This window comes from Mustelus asterias, chromosome 21, assembly GCF_964213995.1.
Source record: "Mustelus asterias chromosome 21, sMusAst1.hap1.1, whole genome shotgun sequence".
Classification (NCBI taxonomy): domain Eukaryota; kingdom Metazoa; phylum Chordata; class Chondrichthyes; order Carcharhiniformes; family Triakidae; genus Mustelus; species Mustelus asterias.
This window is the reverse complement of record NC_135821.1, coordinates 64,671,109-64,693,039: the sequence shown is the minus strand read 5'-3', so window position 1 is coordinate 64,693,039 and position 21,931 is coordinate 64,671,109. Positions and strand designations below refer to the sequence as shown.

The window sequence follows — 21,931 nt, the reverse complement described above, 5'->3', positions numbered from 1 at the left end:
TCATTGAGCAATCCAGGTGGAAACCTCGCGAACCTGAGAAAGAGAGGAGAAACATGGGGGGCGGAGGGTGGTGTGGTGGAAGTAGAAAGGGAGCAGAGGAGACATGGCTAAATGTTGGCCTTCGACAATTGGGGCAGTAATCTCGCCTATTGCAGAACGCCCGATTTTCATCCCATTGAAGTAAAGGGGTTGAAAATCCTATACAGGATTCTCTGAGAATCCACACAGTGAGACCCCCTCCCCTTTACTCTCTCATCCTGTCCCCGCCCAACCAGATGAAGATCAATATCTACTGACAGCACAAATCAAAGCGATTACTCTTCATTACCTACGTGGAAAAAATTTAAAGACCATGAAAGCAAATGTAACTTCACCAAAGTGAAAACTGAGCAAACGCTGCGCCAACAACTATACAGACAAGACACTGACTTTATTTACCTAAGTAATGAAAAGATAATTGGGTTGGTAGTGTACAAAGGTCGATGGCAGTTTAGAAGATTGGATAGAAAACAAACAAAAAATGGCCAAAAGATTGATACGAAATTAAAAATTAGACTGTGAGAAAGTTAGCTAGAAATATAAAGACAGATAGAGATTATATGAATATTTCAAAAAGAGTTAACAAAGTGAGTGTTGGTCTGATAGAAAGTGAGACTGAGAAATTACTAATGGAAAATAAGAAGATGGTACATAAGAACATAAGAAATAGGAGCAGGAGTAGGCCATCTAGCCCCTCGAGCCTGCCCCGCCATTCAATAAGATCATGGCTGATCTGACGTGGATCAGTACCACTTACCCGCCTGATCCCCATAACCCCTAATTCCCTTACCGATCAGGAATCCATCCATCCGCGCTTTAAACATATTCAGCGAGGTAGCCTCCACCACCTCAGTGGGCAGAGAATTCCAGAGATTCACCACCCTCTGGGAGAAGAAGTTCCTCCTCAACTCTGTCTTAAACCGACCCCCCTTTATTTTGAGGCTGTGTCCTCTAGTTTTAACTTCCTTACTAAGTGGAAAGAATCTCTCCGCCTCCACCCTATCCAGCCCCCGCATTATCTTATAAGTCTCCATAAGATCCCCCCTCATCCTTCTAAACTCCAACGAGTACAAACCCAATCTCCTCAGCCTCTCCTCATAATCCAAACCCCTCATCTCCGGTATCAACCTGGTGAACCTTCTCTGCACTCCCTCCAATGCCAATATATCCTTCCTCATATAAGGGGAACAATACTGCACACAGTATTCCAGCTGCGGCCTCACCAATGCCCTGTACAGGTGCATCAAGACATCCCTGCTTTTATATTCTATCCCCCTCGCAATATAGGCCAACATCCCATTTGCCTTCTTGATCACCTGTTGTACCTGCAGACTGGGCTTTTGCGTCTCATGCACAAGGACCCCCAGGTCCCTTTGCACGGTAGCATGTTTTAATTTGTTTCCATTGAGATAGTAATCCCATTTGTTATTATTTCCTCCAAAGTGTATAACCTCGCATTTATCAACGTTATACTCCATTTGCCATATCCTCGCCCACTCACTCAGCCTGTCCAAATCTCTCTGCAGATCTTCTCCGTCCTCCACACGATTCACTTTTCCACTTATCTTTGTGTCGTCTGCAAACTTCGTTACCCTACACTCCGTCCCCTCCTCCAGATCATCTATATAAATGGTAAATAGTTGTGACATGAATCAAACAGGTATTTTGCATTGATCTTCACTGTTGAGGATACAAGTAACATCCCAGAAATGGCTGTATATCAAGAAATGGAAGGGAGGGAGGAACTCAGGAAAATTACCAGGGAAGTGGTACTGGGCAAATCGGTGGAGCTAAGGGCTGATGAGTCCCAGGTCCTGATGGACTTCATTCTGGGGTCGAAAAAGAAGTGGCTAATGAGGTAGTTGATGCATTAGCTTCAATTTTCCAAAATTCCCGAGATTCAAGGAAGATTCCATTAGTTTGGAAAGTAGCAAATGTAACTCTTTTATTCAAAAAGTGAGGGAGACAGAATGCAAGAGGCTCCAGGCCAGTTAGCTTAACATCTGTCATAGGGAAAATGTTAGAAGCAATTATTAAAGATGTTATGAAATAATTCAGAGTAATCAGGAAGAATAAACATGGTTTTGCAAACAGGTCCTTAGAGAGGAGCTTGCAAACCCACAACCACTACCATCTAAAAGGACAAAGGTAATAGATACATGAAAACACTACCACCTGGAAGTTCCCCTCCAAGTCACTCACCATCCTGACTTGGATATTGGTGTTCATTCAATCCGTTCCCTAACAGCACTGTGGGTGCATCTCACGACTGCAGCGATTCAAGAAGGCAGCTCATCACCACCTTCTCAAGGGCAATTAGGAATAGGTTATGAATGCTGGCCTAGCCAGCGAAGCCAACATCCTTTGAATGAATAAAAAAGTCATGTTTAACCAATTTTTAGAGTTCTTTGAAAGTAATATGCTGTGGGTAAAGGGGAACTGGTGGATGAACAGTATTTAGATTTCCAGAAGGCATTTGATTTGGTGCCACATCAAAGGTATTGCAAAAAATAAAAGCTCATGGTGTAGGGACTGACATATTGGCATGGATAGAAGAATAGCTAGCTAACAGAAAACAGAGGATAAGCATGGGTACCTAAATGGTGAAAGATTGCAGAGCTCTGAGATGTAGTTTTCCAGGGTTATTGGTGCATGAATTGCAAAAAGCTGGTTTGATGTACAACAAGTAATTAGGAAAGCTAATAGAATATTAATATTTATTGTGAGCAGAATTGAATAGAAAAGTAGGGGGGGTTATGTTTCAGTTATACAGGGCATTGGGGAGACCACATCTGGAGTATTGTGTACAGTATTGGTCTCCTTATTTGAGAAAGAAAGTAAATGCATTGAAACAGTTCAGAGTAGGTCCACTAAACTAATATCTAGATGGGGTGGGTTGTCTTTTGAGGAAAGATTGGACTGGCTAGATTTGTATCCTGTGAAGTTTAGAAAAGTAAGAGGTGACTTGATTGAAACATATAAGATCCTGAGGAGTCTTGATAGGGTAGATGTGGAAAGGTTGTTTCCTCTTTGGGAAGAATGTAGAACTAGGGGCCACAGTTTAAAATAAGATGTTCACTTTGGACATTGAGAAGAGGTGAATTTTTCTGAGTGTTGTTTGTCTTTGCAACTCTCTTCCTTTAACGGGGGTGGAAATAGAGTCTTTGAATATTTTTAAGGTAGAGATATTCTATATAAGCAAAGGGGTGAAAGGTTATTGGGATAGGCGGAAACATAGAGTTGAGGTTACAATCGGATCAGCCAAAATCTTATTGAATGGCAGAGCAGGGTCCAAGGGCTGAGTGACCTACTCCTGCTCCTAATTTGTATGTTCATATGTTTGTATGGTATTCTGAAAGGATTAATTCCCTTGTGTCCAAGAGCAATCTTCAAGATGGGTAGTCTCGGACAGTCAAGAAATTGAAGTATTTCACCATTATTGCTCAAGTGCTTCACAAAAGGGGGAGAAGTTTCAGAATTATTGTAGTATCTGGTTGGCAGCAAGGTGTCAATGTACAGTTTTTTTTTACTCATTCATGGGGTGTGTGGGCATCACTGGCTGGGCCAGCATTTATTGCCCATCCCTAATTGTCCTGAGTTATGAACTCAATGACAAAGCAGACATGTTTGGAATGTTTATAGTGATTTGTAGATCGGAATTGTGTCCACAATGACCCAATTAGGTTTGGGCTATTAATGCTCATCTTGCCAGATGTCCACATCCTGCAAATGAATGCATTTTTTAAAAATGCAGGCGATGCCAAATTGGCAGCAGTGGCAATTGATGAACGTCAATGTATACAAAGTCGAAAGGATCTGGACAAACTCGACTAGTGGGAAATTTCAAATAGAATTGGTCACGGGAGAGGTCTATGATTAAATTTGTCAGAGACAAGGTTGATGTCGATTATCTGCTAAATGAAAATGTACTGGAAGGATCAGAACAGGAGAGGAATCTTGTGGTATTAGTGGCGAGGTCACCCAAACCATCAGCACAATGTTCCCAGGCTATTACAGAAAACTGAATATAGGGATTTATAACAAGGGTCGGGATATAATGTAGAAGTTCAGACATGTCATTTTAAAACTCACGCAAGGTAGCAGGCAGTGATAGAATCCGCCACTCATTTCCCACTCATCCCTAGTCCTGCATCACGCACTATGACTAACTCACCACGGTAACCTGTTATTGAATATCTTCCAGATAAGCTACTTTACACGTAAAGAGGGTTCACCGCGCTCACTGCTCAATCACGAGTCCAAAAGAGCGGGCTCTTTGGGAAGTGTAAGACACAAGCAGCAGGGATGTTAGCAGGGTGCAGCTTTCAAGAGCTGCTGAGGAGTTTGAATCACGCTGCAGCAATTCTGATATTTATAATGACCCAGGAAAACAAGCAGCTTTAAATAGATCTTCACTGCTGGCTGCTGAGCCTCCCAAACACAACTTCTCAACTTCCAGCAGGTGCGACGTGACCTCAGCTGAACAACTGAGAGGGTGAACATCTAGAATCACAGCGGGAGCAAAAAAGAATAACAAATTCAATAAGAGATAGAAGCAGAAGAAGGGCAAATAAACCGGATAAGGAACACAATCCAAAAGATGCGCAGGTTAGGTGGATTGGCCAAGCTAAATTGCCCCTTAGTGTCCCAAGATGTATAGGTGAGGGGGATTAGCGGGGTAAATCATGGGGTTACAGGGATGGGGCCTGGGTGGGACGTGCTGTCGGAGAGTTGGTGCAGATTCGATGGGCCGAATGCCTCCCCCTGCATTGTAGGGATTCTATGAAGACTAGAAACGGCGGGCGGGGGGCGGGCGGGCGGGGGGGGGGGGGGGATGGGGATGAGAGGAGAGTAAATGGGCAACTAACCGCTGATTGCTTCCCGTACCCTGCTCCGATTAGATATCGATACCCTGCTCCGATTAGATATCGATATCCTGCTCCGATTAGATATCGATACCCTGCTCCGATTAGATATCGATATCCTGCTCCGATTAGATATCGATACGCTGCTCTGATCAGATATCGATCGATACCCTACTCTGATCAGATATCGATACCCTGCTCTGATCAGATATCGATACCCTGCTCTGATTAGATATCGATACCTTGCTCTGATTAGATATCGATACTCTGTTCTGATGAGATATCGATACCCTGCTCCGATTAGATATCGATACCCTGCTCCGATTAGATATCGATATCCTGCTCCGATTAGATATCGATACGCTGCTCTGATCAGATATCGATCGATACCCTACTCTGATCAGATATCGATACCCTGCTCTGATCAGATATCGATACCCTGCTCTGATTAGATATCGATACCTTGCTCTGATTAGATATCGATACTCTGTTCTGATGAGATATCGATACCCTGCTCTGATTAGATATCGAAACCCTGCTCTGATTAGATACCGATATTCTGCTCTGAGTAGATATGGATACCCTGCTGTGATCAGAGATCGATACCCTGCTCTGATTAGATATCGATACTCTGCTCTGAGCAGATAAAGATAGCCTTCCTCTGCTCTGTGTGAAGCTGTGTCTCTGGGAGACAGGGCTGTATTTAGTTACCCCCAGTGATGCCACTCTGCTGACAAATCGCTCTATTTCTGGTAACTCCATCACGGCCAAATGCCAGGCCCCCGGGCCAATGTCTGTCACACTCGTCCAGAACCTTCTAACATTGGTATAAAGAGCAGCCCACTTCACCCAGCTCAAAGCGCCGTTGTGTGGGCAGCATTCTCTCCTGTTCCCGCAGCCATGAGCTCCAACACCACCCCGGCGGTGGGCATCGACCTAGGCACCACCTATTCGTGTGTCGGGGTCTTCCAGCACGGGAAGGTGGAGATCATCGCCAATGACCAGGGTAACCGCACCACCCCCAGTTATGTGGCCTTCACCGACACCGAGAGGCTGATCGGGGACGCGGCCAAGAACCAGGTGGCCATGAACCCCCAGAACACCATATTCGACGCTAAGAGACTGATCGGCAGGAGATATGATGACCCGATTGTCCAGGCCGATCTCAAACATTGGCCTTTCAACGTGGTCAACGACTCCTCCAGACCTAAAGTTGAGGTTCAGCACAAGGGCGACACCAAGACCTTCTACGCAGAAGAGATTTCCTCCATGGTCCTGTCCAAGATGAGGGAGATCGCAGAGGCTTACCTGGGGAAGAGCATTTCCAGCGCCGTCATCACCGTCCCCGCTTACTTCAACGATTCCCAGCGCCAAGCCACCAAGGACGCCGGGACCATCACCGGACTTAACATCCTGAGAATCATTAATGAGCCCACAGCCGCCGCCATCGCCTATGGGTTGGACAAGAGAGTGGGTTATCCTCTCTACAAGTAACCTTAGATATATCTGGAGGACTGGGTCACAGAGTGAGAGCACACAGATGTTACAGATATTAATGGAGACAACTGCAGATATATGCGAGTGTGTTGTTAGGTTATAAAACAGTAAAAAAGTTTTTGCTTTACTTTTGATGTTGAGTCTGAAATTAGAGGTCAGAAATATAAGATGGTCAGTAATAACCCGGTAAGGAGCTGGGGAGAATCTCTGCAGGGAGCAGTTAGACAAGACATAGTTGAGGCAAACGGCTGGATAGGCAATGAGGCCAAAGAAATAGCAGGATTTGCTGAGATGAAGTAGGGGGAGGAGAGGAATATAAAACAGGCCAAATGGCCTGCCTCTATGCTGCAAACTTCACCTTTATAACAACAATTAGTATTTCTATAGCACTTGCAATGAAATAAAAAGTCCCCTAATTCTTCACAGGAGCATTATAAAAAACAATACGACATTAGATCCTTGCCAGCTGAAGGCATAGCCACCATTGTTGGAACATTTAAACAACAGATGCTCAAAAGACCTGAATTAGAGGAGCACAGATATCTCAGGGAGCTGTGGGGGTGGAGGGGGTTATAGAGATAGGGAGGGGAGGCCACTGTGAGGTTTGAAACCAAGGATGAGAATTTGAAAATTGAGATGATGCTTAACTGGGTAGCAAGGACAGGGGTAATAGTGATCATAACTTGGTTGGAATAAAGACACGGCAGTAGAGTTTTGAATAACTTCCAATTTTGTGTGTAAAATGTGGGAGACATTCCATGATTACATTAGAATCGTTAAAACTGGAAGTAACCAAGGCAAGAATGAGAGTTTCTGCAGCAGATGAGCTGAAACAGAGAGGGAATTGGGTGATATTACAGTAATGGAAACAGGTGGTTTTGGTGATGGTGCAGATATGTAGATGGTAACTTATCTCAGGGTCAGGTTTGCGAACAGCCCAGGACATAAGAACTAGTAGCCGGAGTAGGCAATTCAGCCCCTCAAACCTGCTCTGCCATTCAATAGCATCATGCTGATCCTGCTTGCTCTCCATAACCCTTCATCCTGCTACTAATTAAAAACCTGTCTATCTCCTCCTTATATTTGTTTAGTGTTCCAGCATCCACTGCACTCTGGAGTAGTGAATTCCACAGATTCATGACCTCCTCATTTCTGTTTTAAATCTTCCATCCCTTAGCCTAAAACCATGGCTTCTCATTCCAGAATGTCCAACAAGGACATCTATATCGACCCTGTCAATTCCTTTTAGCATCTTATATACTTCAATTCGATCGCCTCTCATTTTTCTAAACTCCAGTGAGTATAGGCCTAAACTGCTCAATCTTTCTTAGAATCATAGAATCCCTACAGTGCAGAAGGAGGCCATTCAGTCCATCAAGTCTGCAGCAATTCTCTGAGCATCTCACCCAGGCCCTATTCCCATAACCCCACATATTTACCCCGCTAATCCTGTTAACCTATGCATCTTGGGACACTAAGGGGGAATTTAGCATGGCCAATCCACCTAACCTGCACATCTTTGGACTGTGGGAGGAAATCGGATCACCCAAAGGAAACCCACACAGACATGAGGAGAACATGCAAACTCCACACAGTCACCCAAGGTTGGAATAGAACCCAGGTCTCTGGCGCCGTGAGGCAGCAGTGCTAACCACTATGCCATCTCTTCATAAGACAAGTCCTTCATCCCTGGAATCAATCTAGTGAACCTTCTCTCAACCGCCTCTAATGCATTTACATTCTTTCTCAAGTAAAGGGACCAAAACTGTGCATAGTACTCAAGATGCGGTCTCACCAATGTCTGGTTCAGCCTCAGATAGTTATCAGGGTGAGGGATAGGTTACTGAGTTTCTAACAAAATCAGCAAAGTCAAACCCTAAGGAACAAAGGAGATAAAAGCAGCATGGATACAAAGTTAGCTGAGTGATAGCAAACAGAGACTGGTGGTGAACAGTTGTTTTTCGGACTAAAGGAAGGTATATATTCAGGTGCCCCAGGGATTGGTATTAGGACCATGGCTTTTCATGGTCTATATTACTGAACTGGACTTGGGTGTGCAAGGCACAATTTAAAAATTTGTGAATGATATGAAACATGGAGGTGTTCTGAAGTGTGAGGAAGATAGATATAGATTTCAAGAGGCGGCACGGTAGCACAGTGGTTAGCACTGCTGCTTCACAGCTCCAGGGTCCCGGGTTCGATTCCCGGCTCGGGTCACTGTCTGTGTGGAATTTGCACATTCTCCTCGTGTCTCCGTGGGTTTCCTCCGGATGCTCCGGTTTCCTCCCACAGTCCAAAGATGTGCGGATTAGGTTGATTGGCCAGGTTAAAAATTGCCCCTTAGTGTCCTGAGATGCGTAGGTTAGAGGGATTAGTGGGTAAATATGTGGGGGTAGGGCCTGGGAGGGATTGTGGTCGGTGCAGACTCGATGGGCCGAATGGCCTCCTTCTGCACTGTAGGGTTTCTATGATTTCTATGATTAAGAGGACATAGATAGGCTGATGCAATGGGCGGATACTTGGCAGGTGAAATTTAATGCTGAGAAATGTGAAGCGATACATTTATGAGGAAGATTGAGGAGAGACAATATAAAATAAAGTAAAATTGGCTAATTGAGAAGATTTCTATAGTACTTGGGAGAGCAGTAGAGAACAGGATATTAAAGGAGAAATGAGAAGGATGAAATAAGGAAAGATGCTCACAGGAGAAGAAAGTGCCAGAGGAATAAGAGGACAGGCTAAGATATGATTTTGTGATATAAGTCCCACCATTATCTCCTGATGAGACAAATGGTGCAAGGGGGGGCTTCATTTCAAGAAAAATTGTCAGCATCCCTCGGTCAGATTTCTATCAGTGCCATGACATTGATGCAATCATCCACAATAAGCTCATGGGTGATTAGAGCTTTGTTCATAAGTGAATAGACACACTGACAGGAGATGCAGAGAAGGAGGTAATAGCTGGTCTGCTGACAGAGCCCACAGTAAGAAGTCTCATAACACCAGGTTAAAGTCCAACAGGTTTATTTGGTAGCAAAAGCCACTAGCTTTTGGAGCGCTGCTCCTTCGTCAGGTAAGTGGGAGTTCTGTTCACAAACAGGGCATATAAAGACACAGAGCCCACAGTGTCAGCAATGGGAGGGCTAAGTTGGATGGGGAGGAAATTGGCAAAATCAACCCCCTAGTTGATGTGCTGGGTGGAAAGGTAATTGAAAGAGTAGGAAGGGGCAGTTGGTGTTACTGCTCATAAGGCAGTGCCATCTGCTTTGATAGGCTTTTTGGAGGATGCCAAGGGAGGAACAGAGGAAGTTGTAGACTTACTGAGAGGGAATCAATCCCTGGATGGTGGTAGGAAAATAGGAAGGTTGAAGGGAACTGAAAGATTTGATTTGGGAGAGCAGAGTACTTGAGAGAGGTGAAAAGCAAGGAGGCATGACAATAGCAGAGAGGGTTCTAGGAGAGGTAAACACAAAATAAGTAGATACAGAAGTAATGGGCTAAGGTCCAGAGTGGCAGCCAAAATGTTCATCCAAATGGATATTTAAGTTACATAGCAGTTATTAGAATACATACAAATCTGATATATGGGGAAGAGATAGGAGACAGTAGGATCGGTAGGATGGAAATGGCATGCAGCATTGATGAGTTGTTCAAGTTCGGAGATGGGCATGGCAAGCGAATTATGTCCAGAAGCTATTTGAGGGTAAAGTATCGGAGAATTCACTATGGAATTATTTTCATGAGAATGAATATTGAAGAAGTGTACAGAATTGGTTGTGGAGCAGAAAGATGAAAAGACTAAGCTGCTATATACATTGACAACAGAACCTAACTATAAGAGTAGACTGCAACATAATTTGAAATTAAGTTGTATTACATTGTTAAAGTAGCCTAAACAATATCATTAGAGTAAATTACATTTACCTTGAAATAGCAATATTAAGATTTATTTATTTGTCTGAAAGAATAGAATATATGGTAGCTATCCTTTGTTCAGCGCTTTGACTGCCTCTCTGGACCTTTGTCTGTTATTTTTGTTTCTATTTTTTTCATTTCTGATCCTGAAAAACAGCATGCTAAATTAAAGCATGCTAAGCGAAAATCACTTTCCTGTAAGAAAACATGTAATAAGGGTGGGGTACATCCTGAACTGTAATCTTTACATTAAAAATCCTGCCGCTTGCCTTGAACCTAACTGACCCAAAAACCCTCTTCTAATTTTTAGCAATTCTTAAAAACTTACCAACTTTTAATAACTTACGTTCTAACTCTTTCAATTTACCTCCTACTCACATCTATAGTTGGACATTATATTTTGAGTTTGCAACCATGTGCCTGTTGAAAAGTACTGACTGTGCTTTTTTATATGATCTATCAGTTATGGCCTGTCTACTGGCATCACCCTGGCACTGAAATTCATATACCACATTACTCATTTGTGTGATAGGCAAAACGGTATTTTGGCTTGACGGCAGCATCCTGTTAGTGGAGAATACCACACATGTTGTTACTGCATAGCTACAGCATGCAATGTTGCTCAAATCTTTGAGACATTTACCCTTCCAAGATAATTTGAGGTAGATTGGGCACTTTTCAGGGCTGGGGGTAGCAGCCTTAAGCCCATTCATGAGTTTGTGTGATCTTCAGCAAGCAATGATATTATCAGGGAAGCCATTATCCCGCAGGATGGCTTTGCTGCTCCCTATTTCAGCATCAAGCTTGAAAGATTTGATTTGATTTATTATTGTCATATGTATTGGTATAGTGAAAAGTATTTTTTCTTGCACGCTATACAAAGTCTACCGTACTTAGAGAAGGAAAGGAGAGAATGAAGAATGTAGTGTTACATAGCTAGGGTGTAGAGAAAGATCAACTTAATACGAGGTAGGTCCATTCAAAAGTCTGATGGCAGCGGGGAAGAAGCTGTTCTTGAATTAGTTGGGAGGCCGGAATTGTTGCGTGCCATGACTAACCTTTCGAAGCACTTCATAATGATGGATGTCAGAGCCATCGGATGATAGTCATTAAGGCACGCTGCCTTGCTTTTGTTTGGTTCCGGGATGATGGTGAGATGAGAAAATGGCTCAGGCCCTATTTATGAAGTTGCTGATAAGGCCAATCTATAACCCATGGAACTGTAGGAATCCCAAGTGTATATTGAACATGGCTTGCGGTACACAGTAGTAGCGAATCCATTGAAAGATTTCTTAACTAGCACGTCGATTAAAGGGAGCTTATTTGAGTAATATGGTATATGAATTCCAGTGCTGGTGTGATGCCAGTTATTTAGGCTGCACGACCCAACGACTGGCCATGGATCATATAAAATAGCATGTCCCTTTGGCTGTTCACAACAGGCAAAGTACTGACCATTCCAAACCAGCTATGCTTGCAAACTCAAAACATAGAGTCCAATTATAGATGTGAATCCATGATTGGACAACATTTGGTAAACAATCCTGATGGTGTTAAAAACTACACTGAAAACCAGTTTAAGATTATCAATCAGTCATGCAGTGCGGCTCACTTACCCATACTAGAAGCCATATATATGCACACTCAGGACCCAGTCCTTTGCAGACAGAGGAGCATGTCAATGCATTATGCCTTTTCCAACTAAACAAATGCTTGGGTGATTGCCATTCCCTGGTTCATTCCCCATGGCAATGCCTTGACCAATGAGTGTCTAGTTTGAATTTGAAACAACAGCCTCGCAATTAACAGTTAACTGTTCTCTGCTGCATTCTCCATGGCAATACCACTATCAATTAGAGTCCACTTGCTAACTAATCGGCACTCTCTTCTCATGTAGTCTAAATTGTTATTTTCTTTACTGTTAGTTTATCTTCCATAGCTGTCTCTGATGAATGCAAGATGAAAAGCTTTGATAGCATGTCCCTTTTTTCAGCAGTTACAATATAGTCAGTGCATATGTCACATACATCACGTGACACTACTGTGGTTACCATAACCGCAAAACAATCTCAACATCCATCATGAACCACACCAAACTGTTTATTGTATTGAATTGATTAACTCCCATGGGATTTCAAAGGACATGGTTTGAAATAGAACCCAATCCAGGAAGTGCCCTTCACAGCATCCCAACCTAATTTTCTTTACAACAGTGATAGTTATAATATACCCACCTGTTGGATTCCATATTTCTATAGAATTGTCCCTTTAACCTTACACTTGTTTACCAGTCCTCAGATTGGTAGTGTTCCTTTATATAAGTCGTGATTTATAGTTTGTGCTGCTCATCTTGTTTGGTTTTATGATCATCCGACCCCTCCCTCTGTGCGGATTTATCCTTTAAATAGTTTTGTTTGTTTAGGTGGGAACTGAGTGCAATGTCCTCATCTTCGACTTGGGTGGTGGAACATTCGATGTATCCATTCTCACCATTGAAGACGGTGTCTTTGAGGTCAAATCCACAGCTGGAGACACACACCTGGGTGGTGAGGATTTTGATAACCGTATGGTCAACCACTTTATTGAAGAATTCAAACGCAAATATAAGAAGGACATCGGTGGGAACAAGAGAGCTGTGCGTCGCCTCCATACTGCCTGCGAACGTGCAAAGCGAACTCTCTCCTCCAGCTCTCAGGCCAGTCTAGAGATCGACTCCCTGTATGAGGGTGTAGACTTCTACACCTCCATCACCCGGGCACGCTTTGAGGAGCTGAACTCGGATCTCTTCCGAGGAACCCTGGAACCTGTGGAGAAAGCACTGAGAGATGCCAAAATAGACAAGAGCCAGATCCACGAAATTGTGCTGGTGGGGGGATCTACCAGAATCCCAAAGATCCAGAAGCTTCTGCAGGACCTATTTAATGGGAAGGAGCTGAATAAGAGCATCAATCCTGATGAGGCAGTGGCTTATGGAGCAGCTGTCCAAGCAGCCATTCTGAGTGGAGACAGCTCAGAAACTGTGCAGGACCTGCTCCTTCTGGATGTGACACCCTTATCACTGGGCATTGAAACAGCAGGGGGAGTGATGACAACCCTGATCAAGAGGAATACAACTATCCCCACAAAACAGACTCAAATCTTCACCACCTACTCAGACAACCAGCCTGGGGTCATGGTCCAGGTGTTTGAAGGTGAGCGAGCCATGACCAAAGATAACAACCTACTGGGCAAGTTTGAGCTGATAGGGATCCCACCATCACCTCGGGGTGTCCCTCAGATAGAAGTTACCTTTGATATTGATGCCAATGGAATATTGAACGTTTCTGCTGTGGATAAAAGTACCGGTAAGGAGAATAAAATCACCATCACCAACGATAAGGGGCGTTTGAGTAAGGAGGACATTGATCGCATGGTGAATGAAGCAGAGAATTACAAAGCGGATGATGAAGCACAGTGTCTCCGGGTAACTGCCAAAAACACTCTTGAATCTTACGCATACAGTATGAAGTCCACGGTGGAAGATGATAATTTAAAGGTAGGAATATACACTGTGATATCAAACAGTGTTTCTAAGGAAATAGGAAGATAAACTATTAGAAACAAACATGTCAGTAATGTAGATACTGTCCCACTGTACAAAAATTGATACAATGTGCTGTGCAAATTAAGCATTTTATCTGACCACCGGTGTTTCAATAAGTTTTTCATGGGTTGTGGATTCTTGGACCGAAAAATAATACATTTAGCGCTGAAGAATCTGTTTGCTTGAGCATGCGGTGGTGTAAAACACTCAGCTCTGCGCAGTTTATCACATCGTAGTTAAGTGTTGTATAAATAACAGTAGGCAGTCGAAGAGCAGACACCCAGGCCAAGTCACATGAGGATTAATTATCTGAAGCCGTACATAGCACTTTCATCCCCTGACATATCTGAGATGCTGAAAAAGGATTTCCCCAAGTGACTCGTGCCAGTATTCATTATGTATAATGTGTTTAATGAGATAATTTCCACCATAAAATCAAAACAAATACAAACAAAGAATGTGAGTGTTGATACTTTAATGAAATTAAACTATATTTAATGGAAACTTTTCTGACAGCCACCATCTGGCACTGGGATGGAGTTGAGTCCGTCTTCTGTGTCTCATTTTCTTGGCAATTATTTTGTTCTTTTCCCTCTCCAGAAACCTTGCTCAGATTCAGTTCCCTGGAGCAGGTTGATTTCTGCTAATTGGCCAAAATGGTCAACATTCTCATGTAATCATCTGTGTCCACAGGATTTGTAACCATAGTTCACATACAATATACACACAATACACAAAGACACATTCATACCATCATACATGCATGTACACACTCTCATATACCATCACATTCATTTGTGCTCGTATGCACGATCAAACACAAAATCACATGCACATATGCACAATCATATCATACCACATCCATTCAGATATACAACCACATTCGCATACACACACTTACAATCACACATGCATACAGACTTAGAAACAATCATCCACCTATATACATGTGCATGCACCATGTGTAGCAACAAAGAACAGGAACTATGTACATATATGTTAAATGAGCAACACCAAGTAGAGACACATGGCCCAAATCTTCTGGTCTCCAGATAATCAGAAACCAATGTATGGCTGAGGATGTGCATTGGGATCTGGTGCAAGTCCTGATGTGCATACAAATGTAGGAATTGCCTGGGAAGTTTCAACTTCTGATGGATCCCAGGAACATTCATGAATGTCTCTGAATCGAAGTTAGAGTCGGAGATTTGGAACAGATCTGATGAATAATTACCCAATAAATGTTAGACAGATTAAAAGACGTTCTAACTCCAGGTTAAGAACAGAACTGATTCTCCAATCACTCCCACTGACCACCCCCCCCCCCCCCCCCCACCCACCCCCCCACCACATCCGAGCTGACTACTCCCCAACCCAACCACACTCCATCTGGCTTCCCCATTAACCTGACAACCACCACCACCTGACTCCCTACAGACCTGACTACCACCTCCCGAACCACCCCTTACCACCTGCTACTTCACTCAGCAGCTTTCTCACCCACATCTTACCTCACCTACCTGCCACCTCACCCATGTATCCCTTACTCACTTACCCACCTCCCTAACCCTACTCAATTACTTCTTCCACCCTACCCATTCACTCATTCATTCAGTCACCGCTTCACCAACATTCAAACTGGACCTTTAAACTTACCATATAACAGTTAGTACTGCAAAAGGGGCCTTGTCTTCCCTGTCCCTGACTCTGCTCCGCCGTGGCAGAGTTCTCCAAGCGGTGCCATGCTCTACATTTCTGGGTATGCCGGGCTCGAATGGTCCTAGGAAAAGTGTAGAGCAGTGTTGAGTCGGCTCCTTGGATGATCTGGGCCATGAAGCAAGAGGATATCTTTCATTTATATTTGCAGTGGTTCTAGTGATAAAGTGCAGCCCATTATTTAATTTGATTCTCTGAAAAATGTTGCAGAAATTGTTGGAACTACAGCCAATTGCCTCTTCCTAACCTAACGGCCAATTGTCATGTGCTAAAACTACCCTCAGTAACATCCATTAATTCAGCACAGACTTGGAATCAAATCTGGAGTCTTTCCTGGTCTTACTGGGTCAAGTAAGTTTCTGTGTAATGTGAGGAGTGGAAAATATATTTAAAATCAAGACTCATTGCATTGTCTTCAAAACAGTGAGACTCAAACCTCAGTGTTCATGACAAAGAATTTACACCACTACATCAATTACTTAATGGTTTTGAGCTTTATATATTTAACTTTCCAGGGTAAACTGAATGAAGATGACAAACAAAAAGTCTTGAACAAGGTGAAGGAGACCCTGGATTGGCTAGATCGGAACCAAATGGCTGAAAAGGATGAGTTTGAGTTTCATCAAAAAGAGTTGGAGAAGGTGTGTAATCCTGTTATCACCCAGCTGTACCAGAGTGGCGTTGCCCCTGGTTCAGGGGGATTTCCTCAAGGAGGAGCAAGTGCCCCAGGATCTGCGGGACCAACCATAGAGGAAGTGGACTAAAGCTTAAAAAAATGAACTGAAACAAAAAAATGATTCTCCATCTGAGATGATGCAACTAAAATAGCATTTTGTTTTCTTCAAACTCATTGTTAATCTCTTCAATTCAGGTTTATTCTTCAACTAGCAAGTTACCCATAATGTAAACAGAGTATGAGGGCGTTATACTAAAATAGACCATGGTAGGTTACAGTTAGTATCAGATTCTATGTTCAAATATATTTTTTCTAAAATATGCATGTTGATATAATTAATTTTATTGTTCAATATAGCACCAAGCTGGAAATTAGTTGCTTGTTTATGTATCCTTAAGTGTATTTTAGCAATAGGTGGTATACAGAAGTTGCATAACTGGTAAATTACTCTTGTGAAATTAAAAAATATGAACAATAAAGTACATGAAGCTTGGTGTTAAGAGCAGGGCTGATGGTAAATGCCAGGTTATTCCAAATCCCAGAAGGGAAATTTAAAACAACTGCCCTCAACTGTATTTTGTAATTTGATATAATGTGAGGGGAGGAAAGGTTTGAAATCCAGAGAATGATATCCTGAACAATTTTATGATTTTAAATAAAATAAAGCTTTATTAAGCAATAAAATAAACAACAATAAGGTAAACTAGAAGTGCCCTTAACTAAGACAATGGCTATAGATAGTATCTCACCCAGTTCCAAACACCTTATTTCACTACTTTCAGAGCTAATTCCCCCTGAGCGTTCCACAACATCTTACAGATTTTTAAAAACCATAACAAAAATCCAGTAATAGTTACCATACCAGGAAGTTATCTCTGGGAGTTACTTCTGGTTTCTGAGGTAAAACAAACAACTGATCTCTCATGATAGGCTTTTTTCACAGAGCCAGCTTGCTGGGAGTAAAGCAGCAATTCCTGCTGTGGCAGAGGTCAGAATCAGCTATCCTTGCATAGATTTGATCTCCTAATATACAGTTTTTCCCTTTTGATCTTTCCTTATCTGAACTAACCTCGACAGAAGTCAAACTTAATTATTTTCACTTCATGTGTCTACCTTTTAGAATGTAAATGCAAAGTTCATGCTTTCACAGAATCCTACTGTGCAGAAGAAGGCCGTTTAGCCCATTGAGTCTGCACCGACCACAATCCCACCCAGGCCTTATCTCCAAAACCCCATGCACTTACCCTAGCTAGTCCGCCTGACACTAAAGGGCAATTTGGCATGGCCAATCCACCTAACCTGTACATCTTTGAACTGTGGGAGGAAACCGGAGCACCCGGAGGAAACCCATGCCGACACGGGGAGAATGTGCAAACTCCACACAGACAGTGACCCATGCTGGGAATTGAACCCGGGTCCCTGGCGCTGTGAGGCTGCAGTGCTAACCACTGTGCCACTTTGTTTCCTGCTTTGAGCCTGTAACCCTTATTCAAACCCTGAATGATGTTCCACATTGTTATCAGCTTGCCTTAGGTATATATCTGTTTGCAGTGTTGTTAGACTCATCAACAGATCAAAAACACTAGTACCATTAGCATAACCAAACCTTGTCCCTGCCTTTACGCAGCTCACATTTTCCAATAGTTTTTAAAAATATATAACCAGCAGAAAACATTCCAATTTCCTAATATTTTCAGGTCATCACTATATTTCCTGACAATAATTAAAAGCTTGCCATTTGGGCAATTGTCATTGCATTACATAGAGGATCCAAATCTGCCTTGCATACTAAATAAGACTCATACATGGAAATTATGACCAGAGACAATGGCTGCGATTGTACCAGCTCGGCCATTGATGGGTGAAGCGAGCTGGTAAAATCGCGCAAGAGCCGAGAAATCAGGTTTGCCCCCAATTTCTCGACTCTCGAGATCTTAACATCTGATCATAAGTAAGAAATATTCTTTAACAAAATTTCCAGATTTCCGGTGCGGTCAGCCTCTTGCCCATATCTGCAAGAGGCTGAATAATTTATTTAAATATATTTAAGTAGTGATTTGCATTTGTTTAGCGAGTCAGTTGCTCAATCGTCCGGACTCACTTGCCTTTATGGCCTTGCCAAGAGAGGTTCTCTCCATCAAGGAAAACACTTGCTCTCCATGAACGGTGAACAGTAATGTTGCCCTCATTGGTTGAACTGGAGACCATTGGGGCACCCCCAGGAGGTCAAGGGCAAAGAAGATGCCCCTTGGGCAGTGCCAGCCTGGCACCTTGGCATTACCAGCCTGGCACTGCCCATTGGGCCGATGGACCTATGGGGGGGAGGCAGGGCCATACCGGGGTGGCCCGATCAGGGAGGGAAGGAGTCCTGCTGCAACTTCGCTGGAGATTGCTGAGGGGAAGGAGGGGGAGCCCACTGCCGCTCTGGAGTTGCGATCAGTGGGGGGGGGGGGGAGGAGGGGGAACTGCTGCCACTCTGTGGCTGTGATCAAGGGGGCACAAATGGTCTGCGCAATGGGGCTATATTTTTGGGCCATGTGGGGCTCACGATTGGCCGTGGGCCCCCGTGATTGTGGGAGAGGGTCTGAGTTGAGGCTATCTGCAGCAGCAGAGGCCTGAAAGATCTCGCTCTCTCTCTGACTGGCCTCTGCTGTTGCAATTGCGCATGGGCAGCTACAGAGATCTGTACAAGCGCAATAGCTCCCTCTGCTGCCTAATCAGGCTGGCTGGTGAGTTCAGTCCCGCCCATTGCCTCTAGTAGCTAGAAATGGTCTAGCCCATTTTTTCAAGCACTAAGTGCGTAAGATTGGGAGTAAAAACTCGCCCAAGAAAATGGATCTGGATTTCTCCCATTTTTACGCTAGCTAGACACTTAGAATTTTTCTCATAAAATTCTGCCCAATTAGTCTGTTTTGCATCACAGCCTAGCCTCATTCAGATTATTTTCAAAGTCCAGATGGAATTCCAAACTCCAAAAGGAGTTACTGGAGTACCATCCCCGGCTGATATTTCTTCCTCTTTGACCAACTTGGCAGAGGCCCAGAAATAAAAGCAAAATACTGCAGATTCTGGGAATCTGAAATAAAAGTAGAAAATGCTGGGAAAAACTGAGCAGGTCTCGCAGCAATTGTGGAGAGAGAAGCGGAGTCAACATTTAAATCCATTAATATTTCTTTGGAACTAACTGCAGAGGCACAACGTGTTCCCTGGCTGACATTAGCTAGCTTAGTACAACTGGAGAACTGAAGCTGGACCTCTTTGTTAAAGAATATTTCTTACTTATGATCAGATGTTAAAAATAAAAATAACTGGCTAATGTGATGCCTCACATCCCCACTGCGCCTCTTGCCCGAAACCTTAAATTTGTGTCCCCTAAGTCCTTGTACATCAGCTGATAAGGAATAGCTTTTCTTTGGCTACCGTAACCTTCCTGTCATCTCATCTTCCCACTGAACACACACATGGACCATCCATTACTTCTGGTCTGCTTGTAACCCATTTATGTGAATTACTATGAACTGATTCCAACTCTATGCACCAAGGTAAGTGCAGTGCCAGTGTCTGGGATGTAGGCTGTAAGTGTCAGATCAAGTGACAGGGCTTTCCAGCAATACTATGGGCACTTCTCTCACATCTCCACATCATGACTGCTGTGGCTGAGCAGGTGGCAGTTCGTGGGTGTCTGAAAACATGAACTCAGAAAGAAAAGGTTGTGAGGACAGTGGGCTGGGTGAGAAACAAGAGATCCAAGGTCAAATCATCTGCAGGTTGCTTTCAATGGGGGTGCAGTGGGAACTGAGAGGGGGAATAAGGCAGGAAGATGCCAGCATCCACAAAGTTCTCAGAAACATTGGATACTGTGGGCCTCATGGCAGCTGGCCCCTTGATAGAGAGACCATCTGGATGTTATGCATGAGTCTTGATGAGATGAGTCTAGATGTTCTTGACTGTCAGATTGATAGTGTTGCTTTATATTGCTAAAGAAACTGATCTTGATTAAGGGCAGCTAATAAAGTGTCTGAGAGAGCAGGCATTTGCACAGTCAATCCCATGTTTTTTATCAGGTTCATGCTCTGCAAAAATTGGATTCATCTTTTAACTACAAAGCTACGATTCTAATCATGGATTTTAAACAACATTTACTCTACCCTCCTCCTGCCCATTTCCCTTTCACAAATTCACAAACTCTCCCTCCATGAGGGCCCTTAACCTCATCATACACTCTCCCTCCCTCTGAGTCTGCAACTCAACCCCCGACACACTCGCACTCTCCTTCCCCACCCTCATCCCCTTGGTCTCCCCTCACACCTTCCCATTCTCACTCACCTCGCTCGCTTGGCGTCTTCACTCTTCAAGGCAGCCTGCCTCACTCATCATGGCTGCCATCCCTCACCTTGAGACATCATCAGGTGCTTGTTGCTGATTGCTGGCCTGGGCCCACTCTGTTGCCAGCACAACCCAGTGCTTGGCTCCTTGTGGCTTGATTTGGGGTGTCGCATGCCAGTTGCTGTTGCTGGCCTGAGTCCGCTAGTGCTGGTGCTCGGCGCAAACCTACTCACCTGCTCATCTCCTTGTAGCTTGATTTGGGGCCAGGGCATCGTGCCCCTGTTGGTGTCCTGGGTCCATTAGTGTCAGCACCCCACTCAAAGCTCGTGGCTCGATTTGGGAGCTGGGGTGTTGCGTGCCTGTTGCTGGCCTGGATGCGCGAGTGCCGGCGCCCAGCACAAAACTGCTCACCTACCCGGCTCCTCGTGGCTTGATTCACAAACCTCAGCAGCTTAATCCCTCATCGTGTGGCTGGTCACCGTGCCTCGCTCTCATCTCTCGTCATGGTCTTGTGCGTGCGTGCCTCAACAAGTTAACCGTTCGTTACAAGTTTTCCTGTTCTTTCAGACTCAGCAATCAGATTTTGATTTTGCTCTGCATTTGCTGCTGATAGACTCCAGCAAATACAAATGAGCTGATCAGCAAATGCAGGGTAATCAGTTTCCAATTGGATGTCCAGTGCACTGGCCTGGCGCAGGCCAGGCTCCCCCTGTTGGTCGGGGCCCTGTACCTAGGCATGGTGTGTTTCATTGTAAATCTGCCTACACCGACGAAGAGTAAAAACAAGCTGCACGTGATTGGTAAATAACACTGCCAGCGCCCCCTGCTGTGTGCAAAGCTTGCCAGTAGCATTGAGAAGATGAGATCAGAACTGGGGGTGATGAGAATGGTGCAGAGATCGTACAGATAGCTGGGTACACCGATAATGTGTCTTTTCCACCTCAATATGAACAGCCACAAGTGAGTTGTGAATTTTGGCATTAATCAGGGTGAATGAATTTTGAGATTACAATGTTACAAAATATATCAAAACTTAATTAAAATACTGTTTTCCAAAACAAATCAGGCTAACTCGCTGTTTCGTTCACATTAATTTCCTGTTCCATTGTAATTGAAATTTTGTCTTGTTTATTTTCAATTATTTAACTTATGCTGATTTAATTCTACCCCAATTAAAAAATAATGTCCGGCAGACATTGTCCTTGCAGCTACAGATTTCTGTTGCACTGATAGGTGAAAATAATTTAACTGTCAAAAGATCTTTGTTTCCAACTCCCTTAACTTGGCTAAAGTATCGTTCTCTGGAGATTAAGA

General features: G+C 43.7%; 1 protein-coding gene across 1 annotated transcript; it reads left to right on the top strand.

Annotated features, from left to right (window-relative positions):
• The first annotated feature begins 5,311 nt into the window (after positions 1 to 5,311).
• On the top strand, positions 5,312 to 18,664 carry LOC144509342 (heat shock cognate 71 kDa protein-like). The gene is made up of 3 exons (XM_078238034.1): positions 5,312 to 6,374; positions 12,739 to 13,851; positions 16,131 to 18,664. Exons 1-3 carry the CDS (start codon positions 5,676 to 5,678, stop codon positions 16,377 to 16,379), a joined length of 2,061 nt encoding a protein of 686 aa, XP_078094160.1. The 5' UTR covers positions 5,312 to 5,675; the 3' UTR covers positions 16,380 to 18,664.
• Positions 18,665 to 21,931: the final 3,267 nt, after the last annotated feature.